Source organism: Xiphophorus couchianus, chromosome 15, assembly GCF_001444195.1.
Source record: "Xiphophorus couchianus chromosome 15, X_couchianus-1.0, whole genome shotgun sequence".
Lineage (NCBI taxonomy): Eukaryota > Metazoa > Chordata > Actinopteri > Cyprinodontiformes > Poeciliidae > Xiphophorus > Xiphophorus couchianus.
Genome location: NC_040242.1, coordinates 4,816,198 through 4,836,212, shown reverse-complemented (window position 1 = coordinate 4,836,212; position 20,015 = coordinate 4,816,198). Strand labels below are relative to the sequence as shown.

At 47.2% G+C, this 20,015-nt stretch overlaps 1 protein-coding gene across 6 annotated transcripts in view; it reads right to left on the bottom strand.

The window, feature by feature from the left end:
• Positions 1–2,151: 2,151 nt before the first annotated feature.
• Positions 2,152–20,015, bottom strand: part of col12a1b (collagen, type XII, alpha 1b) — an 82,796-nt gene continuing 64,932 nt past the window's right edge. For 5 of the 6 annotated variants that reach the window (XM_028040879.1, XM_028040878.1, XM_028040876.1 and 2 more), the window contains 24 exons: positions 19,929–20,003; positions 19,704–19,843; positions 18,926–19,049; positions 18,613–18,756; positions 17,320–17,484; positions 17,211–17,249; positions 17,001–17,139; positions 16,322–16,464; positions 15,648–15,757; positions 14,491–14,649; positions 13,896–13,973; positions 12,884–12,970; positions 12,440–12,493; positions 12,263–12,358; positions 11,460–11,513; positions 9,455–9,508; positions 9,327–9,380; positions 9,170–9,241; positions 9,055–9,090; positions 8,271–8,337; positions 8,006–8,191; positions 7,871–7,939; positions 7,150–7,320; positions 2,152–4,839 (listed from right to left, as the gene is read on the bottom strand). In XM_028040879.1, coding sequence (XP_027896680.1) covers positions 4,739–4,839; positions 7,150–7,320; positions 7,871–7,939; positions 8,006–8,191; positions 8,271–8,337; positions 9,055–9,090; positions 9,170–9,241; positions 9,327–9,380; positions 9,455–9,508; positions 11,460–11,513; positions 12,263–12,358; positions 12,440–12,493; positions 12,884–12,970; positions 13,896–13,973; positions 14,491–14,649; positions 15,648–15,757; positions 16,322–16,464; positions 17,001–17,139; positions 17,211–17,249; positions 17,320–17,484; positions 18,613–18,756; positions 18,926–19,049; positions 19,704–19,843; positions 19,929–20,003 — 2,417 coding nt within the window. In that variant the 3' untranslated portion in view covers positions 2,152–4,738. Of the gene's footprint in view, positions 4,840–5,080; positions 6,842–7,149; positions 7,321–7,870; positions 7,940–8,005; positions 8,192–8,270; positions 8,338–9,054; positions 9,091–9,169; positions 9,242–9,326; positions 9,381–9,454; positions 9,509–11,459; positions 11,514–12,262; positions 12,359–12,439; positions 12,494–12,883; positions 12,971–13,895; positions 13,974–14,490; positions 14,650–15,647; positions 15,758–16,321; positions 16,465–17,000; positions 17,140–17,210; positions 17,250–17,319; positions 17,485–18,612; positions 18,757–18,925; positions 19,050–19,703; positions 19,844–19,928; positions 20,004–20,015 lie in introns of those variants that run through there. The other variant, XM_028040877.1, reaches the window with a different exon arrangement.

Below are 20,015 nucleotides of genomic sequence, written 5' to 3'. Positions count from 1 at the left end.
GCGTGCAGACCGCGCTGACTTCAGGCTGATTGCTCTGACAGTTATTGGACGCATGACGAGCCGAGCTGCGGTGGAACCAAGTGTGTTGAGTAAATCTTGTTCTGCAGAATCTCGGTTATGAAACCAGGCCGGTCCACCAGACAGATGTGTTCACTTCTCCACATCTGGACCCAATGACCGATGATTCAGCTCCTCATCCACCAACACTCTGCTGCGTGTGGCTTCAGCAACCATTTGCTCTGCAGCGAACAGCCGGCCTGTAGAGGTCACAGACATGACCTTTAGTCCAGCGAAGCCCTCAAACATGGAATCGCCTGTCAACATGCCAGATGTTTGGAAACCAGCTGGTTGTAAAAGTTTCCGTCTTCAAACGTTGCTGAAGCTTCAGAACCAAATCCGACCCAGGAACCCGGTCCGCTCCGCCGGACGGCTCCTTCCCCTGACCCAACAGAATATTCACTCTGAAGCTAAATACTTAGCTTGCTAACTTAATATTTAGCTTGCTAGATAAATATTTAAATTTCTAGCTAAATACAACATTATAATTAGCTCTGCTAAAATGATGCTAAGGCTAAAGAATAATACCAATATGATAATTAGGGAACGCTAATGCTAAAGCACTAAATTCAACTATGTTGACATCCACCAGCTCTGCCAGCACGTTGTTGCTAGGCAACAAGAGAGTGAGTGAGTGAGTGACGCCACCAACCTCCCTTAGCTAGCTAAAACCTTGTCTTCTGCCTACATCTCCCAGAATGCTGTGCGGTTGTGGATCAAAGTTCAGTAAAAGTATTGACTATTCTATCAGTATTATCTATCAATATTGATCATGTGTCTCTAATGCTATTGATTTGTTGTCCAGCCCTAAAAGTTTCTTCAGAAAAAAAAGAACATGAGAGGAAACAGAACTGCTGCCTTAACAGTCTTTGAACACATTTCAAAATAAGAGCATGAACATAAACTTAAAGAAATCTTAAAAGTCGATAATAAAAACTTGAACAGATGTTGTAATTTGCTCAACTAAAAGTTTACAAAGCAGTAAATTAACACTTTAGAACTGATCTGGAAAATGATTTTAGGGGAAGCTAAGTGTGCTAACCGTTTTCAAAGTTTGCCAAAGTGCTAAGCCATCCCACAATTCCCCAATTTATCTATTAATGGAATATCATTCACTGACCAAAAATTCAATAACCACACAATTAGAAACTGTCTAAATGAAACTTTATTCCCTGGGAAAATGAATAAAAATAACATTCTTTGCAAGTTTGAAAACAATCAATTGAAAGTTTAAGAAATCTTAATTTAAAATTCCCCATAAAACCAAAAGCTAAAGAAACGAAACACAATTTAAAGTTTTAAATGCAATTTACCCCTCAAAAGAGCTGCTAATAAATGGCTTTAATATGGATGACAATAAATGCTCATTCTGTGAAAGTGATGTAGAAACGATGGATCATATCTTCTATGAATGCAATCAAACCAAAACTTTCTGGAATTGCTTAGAAATGTGGATCAAATCTAAAATTACACTTCCTGAATCTATTTTTAGAGATATGGTAACTTTTGGAGAGTTATTGAAAAACAAAACAATAAAACTCTGTTGTAATATTTTGTTTGGCAAAATTCTTTATTCATAAACAAAGAGTGCTGAGATCATCCGCAGTTTTTAACATTTTTTATCTGAACTTATAAGTTATAAGTTATATTTGAAATCTCTGACATGTATTGAATCATATGAATCCTACTGAATTATTAATGGAATTGGTGTATATTTGTTGTGGAAAAAAAACTATTTCCAAGCACTGTTCAGGTGAAATCACTCAATCAGGTTTATTCATACATTGTGCACAATACAGAGACAATCAGTAATGAAGCAGGTCTGGATGAAAAGCTGTCAGGCAGAGAAACACATGAGTTTTATACCAAGGATAAAGAATTAACAACAAAGGAGAGACAGTCTGGTTCTGATGCAGCTGTAGAAAAACAACTTCCAACCTTCTATATGTAACCCAAATAGTTCTTTTGGTGAGAGTTCACAATCATTCATATGACATGACTAGCAGATGTGACCTTAATGTAATTTTTCCATCACAATATTAATCCTAACATATGAATCCCCCTGTTGCCATTTTAGTTATTTTTTTCTTTATCAATATTACTTCGTACTTCCATTTCAAAATCTGCCTCTGCAGAGTTGCACTGCTGGAATAGATGCACTTGTTTGTGCTTATTTTGTTAAAGTAAAAAAAAATGTAAAAATCGTTGGTTTAGCGCTGTGAGGGCCCCGGTGTGAGGGCCCAGTGTGAGGGCCCCGGTGTGAGGCGCCACTGTGAGGGCCCCGGTGTGAGGGCCCGGTGTGAGGGCCCAGGGTGAGGGCCCACTGTGAGGGCCCCGGTGTGAGGCCCCACTGTGAGGGCCCGGTGTGAGGGCCCTCACAGTGGGGCCGGCGGACCCGGAGACACTCGGACCGTTGACGTTTCCATGTTGCTGAAATGATTCTGATTCAGAGAGAAAAACGAAACGAGTCTGAAAACTGGTGATGAAGTGCAGATAATCAAACCCAACAGACCGGAACCTCACCAGGGATTTAAAAGCTCTCTGAACTTCAGGCTGACTAAAGTCCTGAAAACTCATGGAGACTAAATATTGAATTATGAAGCTAAATGTTTAGTTGAAACTGAGACATTAATAAACATAATAACATATTTACCTCTTATGGATGAATAACTCAAAGTATTGAGTTAATTTTACCAACAGCAGCTGTCACCATGAAGTCTTATGACTAGACATTGAGAGCAGCTTCCAGAACCGGGTCCAGTTCTGTTTGGATCGCTTTATTTCTGCTCAATAAAATCAACTTTCCTTAAATAAAGTTAAATAAATATACTCATTACTTTACTGAAATTATCATTTTCACTCAGAACCAGGAGACGTTGAAATCTGATCAACTGAAACTGTCATGTTTTCATAACTCAGCTCATTTTAAAGGTTTTATCATTTCTTTTATTTCATAGTGAATTAACAGGAAAGAGAGGACAGGGGACAAAGGTCACCAGGCCAGGAATCGAACCAGCGACGGCGAGAACAGGGGCCTCCATGTGGGTGATGCAGCACCGCAGCGCCACCATCACCGCCGCCGCAGCATCCCATAATGTCTGGAACTCATTTTAATTTAAAATACTAAAAATTTGATTCAGTTTATTAACAGATTCACAGATATTCACCAAATTCAGTTTATTATTTTAACTGAATTAAAATCAAGTTTTCACTTCCTGTGTGTAAATATTCCATGAACTGGTTTCCAGCATCGCTTCCGGTAACCATGGAAACCATGAAGGGGTGGAAAATAGAGACACATTTAAAACCATAAAGATCAAATTATTTCATTTATTCAGAGAAAAACTTCATTTAAAATTAATCAGAGATCGTCTGAATCCATCTGATCAGATTTAATAAATGTAATATTTTTATTCAAACTGGATGTTTAAAATGTTCATAAAGGTTTTAACAATAAAAACATTTTTCAGCGAAATGTAATAAAGTCCTGAACTGCAGACATGAATAAAAAACATCTGCTTGTTTTTCATCAACCTTGAAATAAATTCATAAATTAGTTTTAAAATCTCACTAATTTAAGCCTTAAGTGCTTAAATTGATATTTCTAAAATTTTACATTAAGTGCTTTTTTTAATTTTAATGTAATTTTCTTGCTGCACTGGCGGATAATTGTACCTGAAATAAAACATTTTGTTGCACTAATGTGACTCTGTTCTTATTTTTTAAATGTCTTGATTTCAGAGTGAAGATCATAAACTGTTTGATCATTTATTGATCGATTCATTGAACCGATGTAAAGACAGGAGGCGACCAGCAGGGGCGCTGTGGGGAGAGCCGCCTGAAGCTCCTCTAGCTTTAACAGCGCAGCAGATACAGTTGCTGCTGCTGGGAGCACTGGGTGACGTCGTCAGCAGAACCAGCTCAGGTCCTGAAACCATGACGACCCAGAGCAGCTGGAGGCGAGAAGATCCAGAACATCCAACCAGAACCCAGAACCAGAGAAGAAGAAGAACAAATACCAGACAGAGGCGTTCATCCAACCACTCATCCAACAGTTGGTTCATCCATCCATCCATCCAGGATATTTTCTATCTCTATTTTGTCCATGACTGGTTTTATGGACCAGTTAACAACCAGAACCAGAGACTGATGGGTCAAACCGTGTCCGTCCTCTGCAGACAGACGTTTGTCCTCCGGATGTCCTGAGCTCTTTGTCTCGTCAGGAACCACAAACTCCAGGCCACCCACATGAGATTTTCAGTAGTTTTATTGAAAAATGCCTCTTCCGTTTTCAGAAATAAATAAGAAAATACGGCTGTGGATTTCACAATCTGCAGCTAAAACAATAAAAAGTGATGCTGCGTCTGAAAAGTTCTGACTCGACCCGGTAGAACAACAGGACGGAGAAGCGGCGCGTGGCAGAATGAAGGCAAACTGATAAATACTAAGATACACATGAGAGCCGAGTTATACTGGACCTGAAGCTGCGGCTTTAACACTCACTCTATGCAAATATGTTACAGGCAGGAAAACAGGAAGCTCACAGGGTTTACTGGGTTTACTGGTCCCAAGCAGAACCTCCTCCGGTTCTAAGAACTGGGTCAAACACTCGCCTCCTCCAGTGCCGACACCGCCGCGCCAACAGTATTCACAAACACCTTCAGGCGTTCAGCCGCCGCTTTTATGACGTCAGCCCGCCAGATGGCGTTCTGGGCAGCGACCTCTTCCGGCGCTGGTTCTGGAGCAGCTGGTTCTCCTGGGGGGCGGCGCCGGCCCGGGTTCCTGCTCGGAGACGCTGCGTTGAGATTAACGAGGACAGACGACCGCACGCTCTGAGCATGCTCAGGTTAGTGAGACGGAACAGGTTAGTCACAGCAGGGGGCGTGGCCACATGGAGAGGGGGCGTGGCCAATGCGTCTGACGGCTAACGGCAGCTAGCAGGGAGAGGTTCTGTTCTGGTTCTGATCCAGACTGGACTAAAACTGGACTCACTGACAGAACCAGAGTTCTGATCCAAACCGGACCCAACAGGGACCCAAAACACCCAACAGCATCAGAACCAGAACGGGTCCACCGGGCCTGAACCAGAACCCACCGTGTGAGCCCGCCTCAGTGCTCTGACGGTCGGTTGCCTCGGTAACGCCACACAGAACCAACCGCTGGTCTGTATGTGGACCAGAACACATCCTGGTTCTGACGGTGAATCCATTATCATCATCGTCAGCTCTGGGTTCTGCCGGGTCGACAGCAGGTCGGTTCTGGAGGTTTCCACTCCTGGACCGAGCCTGGCCCTGCAGAACCTTCAGGTCCTTCATGTTCTGGTCCAGAACCTGGAATCAGAACCTCCAGTTGTTTGAAAAAGGACCAGCGCTGCCTAGCAACCAACACAGAACCAGAAGAGTTCTGTTCAGTCCGGTTGATTGGGCCTGATTCATCCTAAAAACTAGCGGTGGGAACATTTCTGCTAATAGCAGAGAAACTTTTTGTTTGCTAACTTTGAAAACGTTCAGCTATAAATTCTGAAATGATCCATTTGGCTGTTTTATAAACTTTCAGTTTTATAAAGTTTGTGTTTTGATTATCGACTGCTAAGAATTCTTCAAGTAGGTAGACGATTACATTCGTGCCCTTATTTTGAAGGGGCTGAATGCTGTTTACTCAACAGTCTCATTTCCTCTTGGCGCATTTGAAGTTAGCATTTTAGCACTAGCTTCTAGTAAATACCTTGTCAGTACAGCAAATTAGCATTAGCAGAAGTAATGTTATTGTTTTAATGCTTAAGTGTTAGCATTAGCTTAATCTAAATGTTACTAAAGTGCTATATAGTATTAGTTGAACTATTGTTTACAATTTGTGTTTTAGGGTCAAGCATTAGCTTTGGCTAAATACCAGGTTTATATAGGCTTTAGTTATAGCAGACATGGTTGCTTTAGGGTTAGCATTAGCTCAATACTACATTGGTACAAAGCTTCAGCATTAGCTCCACTAATGTTTATGATTAGGGTTAGCATTAGCTTTAGTTTAATACCACATTGGTTTAGCGCTTTAGCATTAGCTGAAATAATATTTTTGCATTATTGCTTTAAGGTTAGCATTAGCGTTGGATAAATACAATGTCAAGATAGCGCTTCAGTGTTAGCATTACTGATATTTATTATTAGTGCTTCAGGATTAGCTATAGCTTTCACTAAATACCACATTAGTAAAGTGCCTTAGCGTTAGTATTAGTGTTTTAGAGTTGCGCAGCTAACTTTTTAGTTGGCGTTATCCACTTCTTCTAAAAATAATCCAGAAAGTTTGAGTAAATATACAGAACTTTTGTCCTTCCAACAGATTTTCATTTAGGACTCGTTGAGCTGTCAGATGCAGAGGCCACGCCCCCTGCAGGTGTTAGTCAGGTGACCTGATCACACAGATTGAAGCGGAGTTGGTTACTGACAGAAACCCAGTTTAGGAGAACACAGAGGAAAGGTTCTGTGGATGGAGAGGAACCGGACCCTCCGGGGTCACAGAGGAGCGGTGCCGGGTTACGAGTTAAAGCCGGGTTCAGGACGACCCGCCTCTGTTAATCCACCTCTGTTAGTATGGGCTGCGGTTCTGCTCATGCTCCTCCACTGAGCCGGGCGGGTCGGTGGCGCCGGCGCCGCTGCGGTTAGTACGGCTCCCCTCGCTGCTGGTTAAGTGTTTCCGGTGGCGGTTTCCTCTAAGCGGTTCTAACAGTGTTTGTTCTGGCAGTCAGTGAAAGCAGCACAGGCGGCATTACAAGGCTAATTATACGGTGAACCTGAAACGGGCCAGACAGGATGGACCGGGTCAGAACCATCAGCTCAACACATGCACAACAGCTCAGAGTCTGGGTCCAGGTTCCGACCCGCCGGCTGCATGGCGGGGCTTCGGACCGGACCGTCATTCAGAGGTTCTGCTGTTCCATAATGGGTCAGAACCATTTCAGAACCGGTCAGGAGGGCCAGAATTGAACTGGAACTGTACTGGGTCTGTGACCCGGTTCAGTGGTGCGGTTCTGATCCACTCCTGGACCCAGACTCGTCACCAGAGGATCGTTCCCACATCACCATTCCTCCTCCTACGTACCTATGTATCCCTGGCCGTTGTAGGGAATCCCCACGCACTGCGAGGAGTCGCAGTAGCCGGGGGGCCCTGGGGGGCCGCGGGCACCGGCGTAGCCTGGACGTCCTGGAGGGCCGCGGGGCCCGGGGGAGCCAGAGGGACCCGGGGTCCCGGTCCGACTCTCTCCTGGAGGACCTGGGGGTCAGAGTTCAGGTCAAACACTTCCTGGTTCTGTATGGTTAGGAACAGGAGCATTTCCTGTCTCATTAGACAATAAAAGCCTCTAGTCAGTAATCCCGTTGGCTTTTCAAAATAAAAGCTACTGAGCTTTTATATAAATATTTCATATGGGTTTTTTTCTAAAGTATGATCAATATTCTATAGAGAATAATTTATCCTTCAGATACTTTTCAAAATAAAAGCTTTGCCTCTTTCCTGGTTCCGTTTCTACAAACATCCAGAACATAAACACTGATGCTGATTCTGGGTGGGACCAGAAAGGTCCTGGTTGCTATGACGACCATTAACTGCATAGTGACTGTTAATGGAGCACACATATGAATTATTTATAAACAATAAATAATTGTTTATTCGGACCGAACAGGAAGAGGAAGTTCAGGATGACTCTAATCTGAGATCACTGGCTTAATTTCATCTGGTTTAATAATCCAGATTAATAATCTGGTAAACCAGCGTGTGAACAGCTGATCTCTAAGTAGTCTGGTTCTGTTCTGGGTTCTGGTACCTGGCGGCCCTCTGGGGCCTTTCTGTCCAACTCCTGGGACTCCTCGGTCGCCTTTTTCTCCTGCGGGACCTGAACACACCACAGGTCACATGTTGATCCGTCCTCACCGGGTTCTGGTTCCAGTTCCGGTCCTACCTCTCTCGCCCTGCTGGCCGGGTTGGCCGGGGCTGCCGGGGAACCCGTTCCTGCCTCCGGCGCCGGGCTCCCCGCGGGGCCCCTGCCTGCCCGGCAGCCCCGGCAGCCCCGGGGGGCCCGGACTGCTGCTGCGGTGGTTCTCGTTGGGGATCTGGTTCAGCATGGTGTTGACCCGGCTCATCTGGTCTGAAACAGAACGGAGAGTATTCCTGAGCAAGAACCAGCAGGGGGTGGAGCTTAGCTTAGCTTAGCGGCGGCTACGTACCGCTGACCAGCTGGGAGCAGACCGAGCGGGCGATGGAGCGCATCATGTTCTGGGGGGCGAAGTCGCCCTGCGGCAACACAGAGCAGCCGGCTTAGAGTCTGATAAAATCACCATGACGACATGTTGTTGACGTTAGCGTGCTTCCTGCTACATGATGTATGCTAGCCACTACAGCAGAATGATTAACCTTCAGGCTTTTGGACCAGAGCGCATTGAAACAGAAGAAAACAGAAACAATGAGGAGATGAAGAGGAACAAACTGAGGAAGAGGAGCGAGACGGAACAAAATCCCAAGACGAAGATTTCTTCTGATTGCAGCTTCCTAATCAAGAAAATGGCTAACGGTTTTAGCTACATAGCACCTACTGACGGCACTAAACAATCTCAATCTTTTTACATTTGAAATAAAACTTTCTCAAAAAATAACTCCTCATGGCTCCCGCTAACGGTGTTAGCTCTACAGCTCCATCTAAAGGTGCTAGCTCTACGGCTCCTGCTAACGGTATTAGCTCCAACGGTGTTAGCGCTACGGCTCCCGCTTACGGTGTTAGCTCTACGGCTCCATCTAAAGGTGCTAGCTCTATGGCTCCCGCTAATGGTGTGAAGTGAGCTAGTTTGAGCTAACGTCGTGTTTTAACGGCAGTTTTTCTGGACGTTTTTTGCCTCTAGTCCATTTTTACCGAACAGCGTTAATGTCCCAGAATGCATTGCGCAGGTGAACAGTAAATAAAGAAATGGGTTTTTTTTTATTCTGACGTGTTCAGCTGGAGACGACCGGACTCACCCGCTCTCCTTTGTCTCCTTTTGGACCGACGGCTCCCTGGAAGCAGAACAGAACCAGAACATTTGGACCTTCAACGGCAGAACTCCAGAAACGTTCTGAGATTCCCGACACTCACCGAGGGACCAAGATCCCCGGGGTTCCCAGGCTGTCCTGAAGGGCCTTGAATTCCTGGAGTTCCTGGAGGGCCCTGCAAGGAAACACACAGAGGTCAGGTCCAGTAGGTCCAGCAGGTCCAGTAGGTCCAGCAGGTCCAGAACCTCTGGCGGTCTCACCATGGGTCCTGGTGGTCCTCTGGGTCCGGCTGGTCCCTCCTTTCCTGAAGGTCCCTGGAAACAGGAGAACCGGGCTTCAGAACCAGAACTTCCTGTGTTCTGACAGAACCGAGCCGCTCGGTACTCACCCTCACTCCAGAAGGTCCGACGGGTCCAACGGGACCGACGGCACCAGGAGAACCCTGCGGAACCAGAGAACAAGTTGAAGTTCTGCTGTCCGGACCCAGAGGTGTTGGACCCGGTACCGGGTCGTTTGTCAGAACTCTGCGGCTCCTCTGATGTTTCTGATTTATTAGTATGGTAATCCGGTCCATACCCAATCTACGGGTCGGGTCGGCTGGGAGTGATTAATGACTTGGTTCTGTCGGAGCGGGTTCACCTGCAGATCAGAACCATCAGGTCCAGCTGGTTCTGATCGGATTCAGAGAGGTTCTGCTGTTGGATTGTTTCTTTAAAACTGAGAATCTGGAGCTGTAAACGTCTGGTTCTAGCTGAACAAAAACTGGGTCAGAACCAACCTGGAGGCTCCTGAAGGTCCTGAAGGTCCGATCCGGTTCTGGAACTAAATGTTTGGGTTTTTACGTCTCTAAATAATCTAAAATAATCCCAAATCTTCCTTCCTCCCTGTAATTCCGGGCTCCTCTCATTCCTCTGTTTTTTTGTTTGGATCAGCAGCAGGAAGGTTCTGATCGGACCGCCATCAGAACCTTCCCATCATGAGCTCTGGCTCCGTCTCCGTTACTCCAGATTAAAGCTGCAGCTGGATTAACGTCAGAGGCGCTGCAGTTCCCACGGTAACCAGCAGATGCACGATTCTAAACAGGAAGTGTGTTCCTACACTAACAAACTTTGACCCAACGGGCTCTTTGCTCCTCAGCTTCTGCGTTCGGGGAAAAGCGGCTCGATCGTTTCCAGTCTGGTGAAAATGTCTCTTTCCACTGGGTGTTTCCAAGGTAACAGTTAATGATGAACATCGATCTGAAGCCCCAACAATAAGCTGGAGAAATGTTTTAAGATGTTCGTCTCGTTATACGTTCACAGATACGAAGGTGAGTTTTACTTTCTTTAAACTTTGTGGCTAACATTAGCTTTAGCTTATGCTAGTAGGAAATATTCTCTGACATTTTTCTTGTAAAAATGTGCTATTTAAGTATCTAAACATTTTTCATCCATTCTAACGGACAATGTTTTTACCTTATTTCCAAGTATATTACGTGCGTTTATTGTCGTTAGTGTCAGAGACCAAGTAACGGAGATTTTACGGTTCAGGCTTTTTGCTTCTGAAGCCTGAGGAACAACAAGCCCATAGCTTAACAGTAGAGCAGCTCTGGTGTCGGAGTTCTAGTTCAGCTGACGGTTCAGATTCAGAGTTGTTGCTTTTAGAAAAATATGGCCGTGTTCCTTAAGGTCTCTGTGTTATTTTGCTTTATTAGTTTTGCATGCTTCTTGTGAAGCAGGACGGTGTTTACAGCAGTGTGTTCAGGCGGATCAGTTGCTCGGCTGTCTGGCTCTGGTCTGCTCTCTGGTTCCTATAAACTCTTTCAGGCTGAATACAGAAGGGACTCCATGGAAATAACACAGGAGGCTCCTTTACCTTCTGCTTTAGGCTGAAGAAGTTGATCCGGAGTGACGTGAAGGCTGTAAACTTTGCTGTGCTGCATTAGCTTTAACTGGTAGCAACGAATATTTACAAGCCATCGTCTTCTTAATTCAGGACCGTTTGGAAATCCATGAAAACTTAAAAGCCCATTATATTAGGAAGACAACAATGTTCATAGTATTGTTTTATTTGCGTCTGAAATACGACTTTGTCTTTTCTAGCTGTCATGGTAACTCAAAGCGGAAACAAGAGAGCCGCGTGCGGTTGTGACGTCAGCACGGCAGGTGCAAAGAGCTGATCAAATCTGTCGAACATTCAGTATCAATAATAATAACTTTCTCTGTGTTCATAACAAAACCTTAAACTTTAAAAATTCAGCCGACCCGGTTCCGATTCTGCTGCCTCTCAGAACATTCTGGACCGGTCCACACTCTGGGTATGGTCCGGTCCAGATCCGGCCCGGATCCGGTCCGGTTGTCAGGACATAAGTTATATCTGCTTCCGGTCCAGAACCGGAGCAGAACCGGGCTTACCTTCTGTCCCGGCAGGCCAGAGTCTCCGGGTTCTCCCTTTGGTCCCGGCCGACCCTGAGGACGACAGCAGAGGGAGTCGGATCAGAACCGCCCGGTCCACTGACAGCAGAACCCATCCGGTTCTGATCCAGGTTCAATCCTGATCCTCTGAATTCTGGTAGATGTAGCTCTACAGATCCGGAGGATTCTGCAGAAGCAGCCGGACTGCTGCTGCAGTGGGATCAGAACCTTTCTGAGGATCCGCGTTCTCCCAGAGTTTCAGCAGGGAACGCTGGAAATTTCCTGATTAACTTTTCATCAGGAATGTTCCTCAGGATTCCTCTTCCTAATCGGATCGGACTTCATCCCAAAAGGTCCAACCCAGTCTGACCTGACCCGATTCGACCCGGTCCGGTCAGGAATATGATGACCTTATTCGGAAAAACTTGATTCATGATCAAACTGACAACTACAAAATAAAATCCTCTGAGGCTGACGGCATCGGTTCTGGTTCTGGTTCTGAAGTTAACCTCCAGCATCATGAAGCTCCGATCCTCTGGAAACCGGTCGGGTTTAAACGATTCGGAGCAACATGGAGGAGAATCTGTTGCCTGCAGTTAGGGGAAGGAAAAACTGCCAGCAGAACATATCAGGATTCCCTTTTTGACCGGGTCAGAACCAACCAACTGACCGGGTCAGAACCGACCGAGGGGTTTATGGTAACAATAAAGAATCTTTTTCCTTTTCGGTTTCACAGGAAACTGATGGATGTTAAAATCTGACAGGAAGTCCAGGTGTGTTCCAGGTGTGTGAGTCGGACTTACGGCCTCTCCAGGGATGGACATGCCGCTGGGCCCCTGGGGGCCGGGCAGACCCATGGGCCCCGGGGATCCGATGTTTCCTGGCGGTCCCGCCGGCCCCTGAGGCACAGAGAGCAGCATGAAACATGTAACGAGTGGAGCGTCCTGCAGCGGAGATGATCTTTGATCAGAGAAACTCACCGAAGCTCCGGCCTCGCCTCGCTCACCTCGGGGCCCCTTACTGCCGGGAGCGCCCTGCGGGGACACACAGCAAGCTGCAGGAGGCCAGGCTGCTGCAGCAGCAACACGCTGCAGCAACCTGCTGCAGCAACACAATGCAGCAAGTTGCTGCAGCAACCTCTAGTTGCTGCAGCAGTCGAGTCTCTGTTGTATGAAAACCTTCTGATCGTCGACAGAGCCGACAGGAATCGCAACATGAACACATGAATGATGCAACCAGGGGCAACATGTTGCAGCAACCAGAGGCAACATGTTGCCAGTCAGAAGTTGCAGCATGTTGCATGTTCCTGTGTTCGCTGAATGGTTGCATCATCGGTTCCGGTCCGATTCCAGAGTCTCCAGAACCGCCGGTTCCAGATGGGCGGTTCTGCCGGGTTTGTGAAGCGGGCCTGAGCGCTGACTCACCACCGGCCCCTGGGGACCCGGCTGGCCGCTGGCCTCCGACGTGCAGGTGCAGGCGTTGGGCAGGGAGGGGCACTTCAGCTCGTCTCTCTGCAGGACAAACACAGGTCAAAGGTCAAAGGTCAATGCGACCCAGACGGAGGAAACTGGTATCAAACCGCCTATAGTTCTAGTTCTGAACCGAAAGCAGAACTGATCAGAGTTCTGCTTCCAGAAATGAAAGTTCTATCTGTCAGCAACGCATCCATTCCTGTTTCACTCTGAGAGGAAGCTGCTGAAGGTCAATGGAAAGTTGAGTGGAAGGAAAACGTGATGCAGAAAGCAGCCTGATCAGCTCAGCCAGAACTTCAGACTGGAAAAAAAGTTCTGTTAGGTTTACATGAATAAACTCTTTAAATCAGCTGTTAGCTGCTACGATGTTAGCTGCTATGCCATTAGTTGCTTCTTTCAGAAAATCTTCATGCTGAGCTGCAGTTTTTCCTTCCTCCACATTTTCCTGTGAAACTCTCAAAAGCTCTGGAGACTCCAGCCAAACATGTCGGCTTTGTTTCCTTGTTTTGCGCTGCAGACGGGACGTTGCTCTCTCTGGTTGTTGAGCCGATGGGACGTTCAGGAACTGTTGGTAAAACCGGTTTTGATGAATTTACAGCTCACGTTTCCTCAGAGATCGCTGATCGGCTCAGTCTGGGTCCAAATGGAACCGCCATCAGCCTAAAGCAGCCTGACCGTCCAGAACCTCCAGGGGAACGAACTGGACCGGACCGGACTGACTTGCAAGTTCCCATGACCTCAGCTCTGGTCCGGAGATGCAGACTAAGAACCTTCGGGTTCCAGAACGAACAAGAAAAGCTCCAAAATACGACCCTTATTCTGAAAGTGACCTGTAAGTTCTGGAACAAACCCAACAGAACCTCAGAGGGAAACCGGGTCAGGAACAGAACCCTGCGGGTTTTGAGCTCCAAGTGCAGCAGCAAAGATCGGGCCAGCCGACGGCTGCAGGGTGAAAGACTCTCACCGTGGAGGGCAGGTCGCAGCAGCGGTCCCGGCTGGTCCAGGCCAGGTTGCAGACGATGTCAAACATCTGGAGCTGGAACTGAGGAGGGAACAGAACAACATGATGTTGGACACGGTTCTGATCCGTGAACAGGAACAGCAGCAGCAGGTCTGGATCCAGTTACTGCAGCCTGCGATCCAGACCTGCTGCTGCCGCTTCCTCATGTAGATCTTTATATATTACTGATATTTATATATTACTATAGATAGTTATATATTAATATCTTTATACTTTATACATTATTATGATTTATTCTATGTATTATTATGATTTATTTCATATTATTATGATTTATTCTATATATTATTATGATTTATTTCATATTATGATTTATTCCATATTATTATGATTTATTCCATATTATTATGATTTATTTCACATTATTATGGTTTATTCCATATTATGCCTCATGTCACATCCTCTTGCCTGTACCGGTGATAATCTGTCTGTTTCTGCTCTGATATTTAGTCGTATGTTTCCAGACAGTTGGGGATGAAATGGTTTCTCCTGGCCGGGTCCAGGGTTCCTGGTGGTGGTTCGGGGGCCACTGACTCACCGTAGCCGACTGGCCCTTGGACCCGATGGACTTGGTCATCTTGCCCAGAACCTGGTACCCGTCTCTGGACACGTTGCCGGCCGCCTTCGTCTTCTTCTCCTCCGCTTCCTGGCAGTCGACCTTCAGCTTCACGCTGTTGGAGGAAACCAGGATGTGGAGCTGAGGGAGGAGAAAACGGGTCAGTGGGCCTTCTGGGCCCGGTTCTGGTTCACATGTCAGAGTAAAATATCTCAGTTTCTGTGAGAACATCTAATGGTTTGAACCCCTAGAGATCAGAACCGGGCCTGAGCTCCAGAACCTGAGCCCGGGTTTAACTGGAAAACACAGATAGGATCACACTGACAGCGTCTCACTCGGACTGATTTACAGAAAACATGAATCAAGGTTTCCTGGAAAACCCTGACTGGACTTGGAACCAGAACAAAGGAGGAACTGAGTCCAGAACTTTGATCTGAGATCAGAAAAACCTTCAGATGCCGCGCAGAACCAGAGGACAACCGGACCGGGTCGCCTCCTCTCCAGAACCGTCACTGGGTTTACTGAACCCGTTTCTCGGGCCACTGGAATCCCAAACATCCTGTCGGTTATTTACTGCTCATTTCCTGCAGCACAACGGCACCAGGAAGTGGCAGCAGGAAGTGGTGCCTGGAGGCAGGAAGTGGCAGCAGGAAGTGGCGCCTGGCGGCAGGAAGTGGCTGACTGAACATCGCTGCTGTGTGTTTATTACTTATCGTCATGAAGTCAGACATGAAGCGTTTAGCAGCAACTCTCACATCTAAAGAATAAAAACTAAACGGTTTCTAGGACGAATTCATTGTTTACGTATCAAAACATCAAATGTTTCCTGGGATATATTTGGATAAAAAAATAACGGCGCTGTGGAATATTCCTAATATATTTATGGATGGTCTGGCTCTGGAAATGGTTCATCGACACGAGCGTCGCCTTTTGCGCCCGGCGCTGCCTGTAACCTGCAGGGGGCGCCGTCTGACATCCTCAGATGTTAGCGCTCCATTTTCTCATCTGGACTGGGAGGACTGGGAGGAACAAAAAGACGCCCCCCCTCACGTTTTTCTCCTCAGAGCAGGAAAACGTTTCATGATTCAGACGTTCTGATGTGAGCAGCAGCGGGTGGGGGAGGGGCCTGGACGGCTTACCTTGTGGAAGCTGCCATGGAAGATCTTCTTCACCAGGCTGTGGTCAAACGTGACTCTCTGGATTTCTCCGGTTTCGTCCTTATTGTAAAACGAAACGGTCTGAGCAGAACCTGGAGGAGAGAGAAGAACTGTTCAGATCAGAGACAGAAGAACTGTTCAAGATAAAAAAATCTGTTCAGAATAAGGAATTTGTTCAGTCAGATGTCAAAACCAAGATATTAAGGAATCTGATAGGTTTTAACTGGAAGCAAGGAGGATCAACTGGAGCTTTATGAGCACCACTAGCATAGCATCGCTAGCTGAGCACTGCTAGCATAGCATCACCATAGTAACGTCACTAGAATAGCGTCATTAGCATAGCGTCTCTAGCATAGCGTCTCTAGCATAGCTCTGCCATCGAAGTGTTGCTAGTATACTGTAGCTAGTGTGGCATCATTAGCGTAGAATAATTAGCGCAGCATCACCAATATAGTGCCGCCATGACATCATGAGCCTGTTTACCAACACTGTTCTACAGGTTCTGAAGCCCAGCTGCAGAGCCCTGCGTTGCTCTGATTCACCCTGAGTTGCCCTGCGTTGCTTTGATTCACCCTGAGTTGCCCTGTGTTGCTCTGATTCACCCTGAGTTGCCCTGCGTTGCTCTGTGTTGCCCTGCAGCACCGCGGCGGACTCACCGTCCACGGTGACGCCGGTCTCAGGCTTGTGGTCCTTGGAGGAGACCTGCCAGAGGTCAAAGGGCTCGGCGGGCGAGTCGGGCAGCAGGCGGAACATCAAGATGATGGTGTAGGTGTCAGGGAGGCCGTCTGGGTGGAGCTCTCTGCTCAGGAAACATAGAGCTGAAACTAGAAGCTGCCATAGAGTCGCTCAGTTAGAATGCTTTGGCCCTATTGGACTGAATCACATGTGGGGTTCCCCAGGGCTCAGTCCAGGGACTCCTCTCATTTCTATAAGCTGCCACTGCTATAGCACAGAGATCAGTTACCATGACTACCATATTGTGATGTCACCAGGTGCCTCTGAACCAGCCAATCTCTGAACAGTCACAACAAATCAATGCAGGGGTGCCAGAACTTTCTCCAGCTGAACAGAATCTGAAGTTACCATCTTTGGACCTGAAGAGGAACCAGATCAGGACGACCTCTGACCTGAGCCTCCACAGACACATACAGACAGGTAGAAAGCCGGCCTTCTACCGCCTGGAGAACATCCAGAAAACACAGCATAGATCTGCTGCTGCTGGGCCTGCCTTCCAGAACCCTCAGGTCCTCTGGTTAGCATGGAGAAGCAGCTTTAACGCAACATAAATCTGGACCAGAACCAGTGAGCGGACCCGGCGGCCCGGCTGGGACTCACGTGCTGGGCTGGGTCAGGAAGGCGTTGCGGTGCAGCCGGTACGCTGTGTAGCTGTTGAAGGATCCAGGCTCCATGGAGACGCCGGGGATGGAGCTGTAGGTTTTCTCCGTCAGGTTGAAGGCCTCCAGCATCCTGAACCCTGAGGAAGAGGAGGAGGATGAAGACGAGGAGCAGGGTTCTGACCCGGTTCCACCTGAAGCTAGAACTCACCAGGTGAGGTGAAGCCGTTGAGGTAGATGAGAGGACAGGCTGCGGAGGGAACAGAGCGTTCATTGGGGAACAGTTTCAGAGTGTGAGGCAGAAACGAAGGCGGACTGACAGGAAGTCGACGTTTCGCAGATGAAGGTGATCAGATTCTCCTTGATGGAGTCGAAGGCGTCGAAGTCGTCCACCACGAACACGTGTCTGTCGCTCGGCTTGCTGCCAATCTCCTGCAGCTCCACGAAGTCCACGTCCGCCACGCCGATGGCGAAAACGCTGTAACCTGGGAGCAGAACCAGGGATCAGAACCAGAACCACGGATCAGAACCTCATTGATTTCTGTCTCCAACATCTGAAACAACCTCAGATCAAAGGAATCCTGATGTAAGTTTGGAAAAGTTCAGACTTTGGACATTTTGGTCCATTTGGCGAAACTGAGGATGTCCAGATGTTTGGGTCAACATGGAGACAATAACGGACACAAAATGGCTTGCCAGAGAGAAACAGTTCCTGGTTCCCTCAGGGTCCAAAAGAGAAGCAGCAACAAATAACTTCCAGCTGTTAGCCTGGAGTGCTACAAAGCTAGTTCCGCTAATGCTAAAGCGCTGTACCAATACAGCATGTAGCAGAAGCTAATGCTAAAGCTCTGTACCAATACAGCATGTAGCAGAAGCTAATGCTAAAGCGCTGTACCAATGCAGCATGTAGCAGAAGCTAATGCTAAAGCGCTAACTTCAACCATGTGTCAATGACACAATATGCTGTACCAGCCCAGCGGTGCTCAGGCTCTCCACAGCCGTCCTGCAGCTCTCGGCTGCTTCCTGCTCCAGCAGACCTGAATCAGATGATCGGACCGCTGCAGGCCGGTTCTGAGTCCGTCCCAGTCTGTTGGAGTAAAGATGCATCTGAAAGTTGCAGGACGGCTCTGGAGGACTGGACTTACTGTACTACACAGTATGTCGCCGTCTGCAGGGTTACATGTGTAATTACACACGACCTGTACAGTTTGCGCTGCAGGAAGTGCATAAAACAGTGTTCACCAACTTCAAAATAAGAGCGTGAATATAAATATCTGATAACAGCTGATAACCAAAACTACATTAAACTTCCTTTAGCTGAATGTTTACCAAACAGCTGAGTAAATTTGCACTTTGCGCTAGATGTTTTCAAAGTTAGCAAACAAACAAAAAAATAGCTCCTCTACTAGCACATTGGTGCCCTCTGCTGGTAGCGTGGATAATAAACCTTTAGGAGGAAACAGAGCCGTAAATTGCTGCATCATCAGCAAACAGTCAAATCCAGCAAGCTGACAAACGGCCACATTTAGACTCAGCAGATGTTTTAGGTCTAAGTTTCCCTGAGCCAATCGGCGGCGGCGATGGCGTTGGGGAGAGCCTGTGGCGGCGGTTACCTGCATGCTGCAGCTTGGCGGCGTTCTTCTTCACCTCGTCCTGAGACCGGCCGTCCGTGATGGCCACGACCACCTTGGGGACGTTCCTCCGCATCCCGTTCTCCACCGAGAACGCCTTCTCATACGTGTGCTTCAGCGCCTCGCCTGTTCACACCCACAGGTTAGAGCGGCCGGCTGGAGACAGACGGACCGGGACCGGACCTGGACCGGACCAGACAGGGACCAGGACCCGGACCGGACCAGGACAGGACCGGACAGGGACCCGGACCCGGACCCGGACTGGACCGGACCGGACCGGACCACCCAAACACACCTGTCTTGGTGTTTCCTCCTCGGTAGCGGATGTGATGCACCGCTGCCATGGCGACGCCTTTGTCTGTGTACGAGTTGAGCTTGAACTCGGTCTTTGAGCCGTCGCTGTACTGAACGAAGGAAACCTGGAAGAGGAGCGGCTTCATCAGAACAGAACTTCATCAGAATCCAGAAATGAATCCAGATCCTTGCCGACGGAGATCCAGGATAAACTAAACACGGCCGGTTCTGTTTTACAGTGAGTGGAAAGCAAACCTTCTGCTTCTCATCACATCACAGCAACAATTCAAATGAATTCAACAGAAATGTTTTGTAGTGAGCATGTGATACAGGGAGCGCTATATTAAAATGGAAAGTTGAGTGGAAGGAAAATCTGTGCAATGTGAAGCTTTACTGTTTAAGTTTGATTATTTTACAAAGATTAAAATATTTATTTTTGAAATGTGACCTTATGATAATATTTGTATATAAATATAATACATTTCATCGCTATGGAACAGAATCAGGGCCACTAAAAAATCTTTCTTAAGTTTTTTTTTTTCAGAATTAAATTGTGAGAAAAGAGTCAGATTTTGTTAGTGGCTCTAATCGTGTTCTGCATCCATCAAAGATTTATTTGTTCTATTTATTTTGTTTGAATCTTTATGTGAAAATCATTTATGTGTAAAAATCTAATAACATAATTTCCTTTATTTTAAATATAAATAATTTGCTGATCAGCAGATTATGAAATGATTTATCAATGATTTTCAGATGAATGATGATGTTTGAACTTTGACCTGCATCCCTGACGGTCCGACGACGTCGAAGGCGGCGATGATGCTGGAGACGAAGTGGATGACCTTCGTGAAGCTCTCCTCCCCGATGCTCCAGGAGCCGTCGATGACGAACACAACGTCTGCTTTGGCTCCTTTACACACTGCACACACACACACACACACACACAAAACAAAGATCAGAACCGCTTCCCGCCCAGGTAAACTCTCTCTCTGCTCCAGACTCACCTGCCCATCCAGGTGGGATGGTGGGGGGCGGCGTCGGGGTCGGGGGCAGAGTCGGAACCGGAGTCGGTTTCACCACTGTGAGCAAAC